At 72.8% G+C, this 1,837-nt stretch overlaps 1 protein-coding gene across 1 annotated transcript in view; it reads left to right on the top strand.

The window, feature by feature from the left end:
* Window positions 1-1,787, top strand: part of AURANDRAFT_68831 (expressed protein) — a gene marked incomplete at both ends in the record, with an annotated part of 6,952 nt that extends 5,165 nt beyond the window's left edge. The window contains 2 exons of the mRNA XM_009044563.1: window positions 31-1,059; window positions 1,495-1,787. Of these exons, the coding sequence (XP_009042811.1) occupies window positions 31-1,059; window positions 1,495-1,787 (1,322 nt within the window). The remainder of the gene's footprint in view (window positions 1-30; window positions 1,060-1,494) is intronic.
* Between the last annotated feature and the right edge of the window lie 50 nt (window positions 1,788-1,837).

Here is a 1,837-nt window from a genome sequence, read left to right as displayed (position 1 = left end):
GCGGCGCACGCCTTCGTGCCTCGCCAGCAGCCGCGCGCGTCGCTCCCGCTGCGCGCCGCCGCGGACGACCTCGCGTCGCTGAAAAAACCGGCGCTCGTGGCCCTCTGCCGCGAGCGGGGCCTCAAGGTCTCCGGCACCAAGGCCGTGCTGCTCGAGCGGCTGGCCGGCGCGGAAGCAGAGGCCGCTGCACCGGCCGCTGCGTCTGCAGCACCGGCCGCTACGTCCGCCGCGCCGCCGCCGCCGCTCCCGTCCGCGCCGCCGTCCGCCGCGCCGCCGCCGCGGCCCGCCGCGGAGCCGCGGCCCGCCGCGGAGCCGCGGCCCGCGCGGTCGCTCGGCGCCGCGTTCGAGCGCGGCGGCGACCCGCAGCTCGTCGAGGCGTCCATCGACCTGCTCCTCGGCGAGGTCGCGGCGCTGGAGCCGTCGGCCGTGACGCCCGCGATGCTGGCCGCGAAGAGGGAGCAGCTCCTCGCCGACGAGGGCCGGGCCCTCGACGCCGTCGCCGCGCGGCGCCTCGCGGCGGCTCCGACGGACGAGCGCGTCGTCGGCGCCGTCGCGCTGGTCAAGGGCTTCGCGCGCATGGAGCAGCAGCTCCGGTCGCGGGAGACGATGCGCGACGTCCTCCGCGCGGCGACGCTCGGGGACCACGCGGTCGACGGCTGCTTCTCGGAGCTCGCGCGCGACGGCCGCCTCGACGGGCCCCTGAAGCGCTACGTCGACGACCTCATCGCCCAGCAGGCGCCCAAGGGCGGCGGCGCGCTGCTGGACCGCGTGCTCGAGATCGTCCGCGACCGCATCAAGGCCGAGGACCAGATGCGGGGCAACGACGAGCTCCGGTGCCTCGCGGCGGCGCTGCGCTGCGCCGACGACGCGGCGACGCTCGCCTTCCTCCAGGACCAGCTCGCGACGTCCCTCGACTTCGCCGCGCGCTTCGACGCCTACGTCGCCGACGCCGCGCTGTTCCTCGAGTCGTCGGGCGCGGCGACGTCCGCGGACGAGGCGCGCCTGGACCGCGTCCGGGCGATACGGGACTTCGTCGTGGAGATCCGGCGGGGGATGCCGGTGTAACCTGCTTGAGTGAAACAGGGGGGTGGGTGGGGTCGGATTGGTGTCGAGATCCGGCAGGGGGTGCCTGTCTAGTTTGATTTGGCGGGGTGCGTGTTACGCAGGAAGGGCTGGGGTCGCACAGGGGGACGCACTGGGGGTCGCACCGGGGAGCGCGTCGCTCGTCCAGCAACTTTTTGACAAGGTTTGGCATGTGGTAGATCGTGCCTTTGTCAACTCAGGGGCTGATGTCATCACCACGGACGGAGCTAGCGTGCGCCCAGAGCGTCGCCCTGGCCGTTCTCTCTCGGCCCAACACCCGGGGAGACGCGACGAACGCCCACGCGCCGTTGCTGAGGGCCGCTCGAAGGCCCCCGTCGAGCGCGTTGACGCGCGAAAACTCCTCGCACGGGCCGCGCGGCCAGCCCATGGGGTCGTAAACGCGATTCGTAGAGTTCGGCATCGAAAAATACGCCCTCGAAGCGCCACGCGACCATGTCCCACAACGCGAAACCCGACCCGCGCCACAACATCGCCCAGCCCGACGGCAAGCAGGTCGCGCCGTCGCAGACCGCGACGCAGCGGTCGACGGCCGAGACGCTCACCGGGCTGAAGCGGAAGCAGCGCGAGCTCCAGAACGAGGTCTACGGGGACCTGCAGTTCATGCTCCACCACTTCGTGCAGCTCCAGAGCAGCGACCACACGTCGACGCAGGTCAACGCGGGCAACCAGCAGCGGCTCGCGTCGTTCATCAACCACCTCGAGACGACGATCGAGAAGCTCCTCGCGCCCGCGG

The sequence above is a fragment of the Aureococcus anophagefferens genome (assembly GCF_000186865.1).
Source record: "Aureococcus anophagefferens unplaced genomic scaffold AURANscaffold_448, whole genome shotgun sequence".
Taxonomy (NCBI): domain Eukaryota; class Pelagophyceae; order Pelagomonadales; family Pelagomonadaceae; genus Aureococcus; species Aureococcus anophagefferens.
The sequence above is the reverse complement of the archived record's forward strand: the minus strand, read 5'-3'. Positions and strand labels throughout refer to the sequence as shown.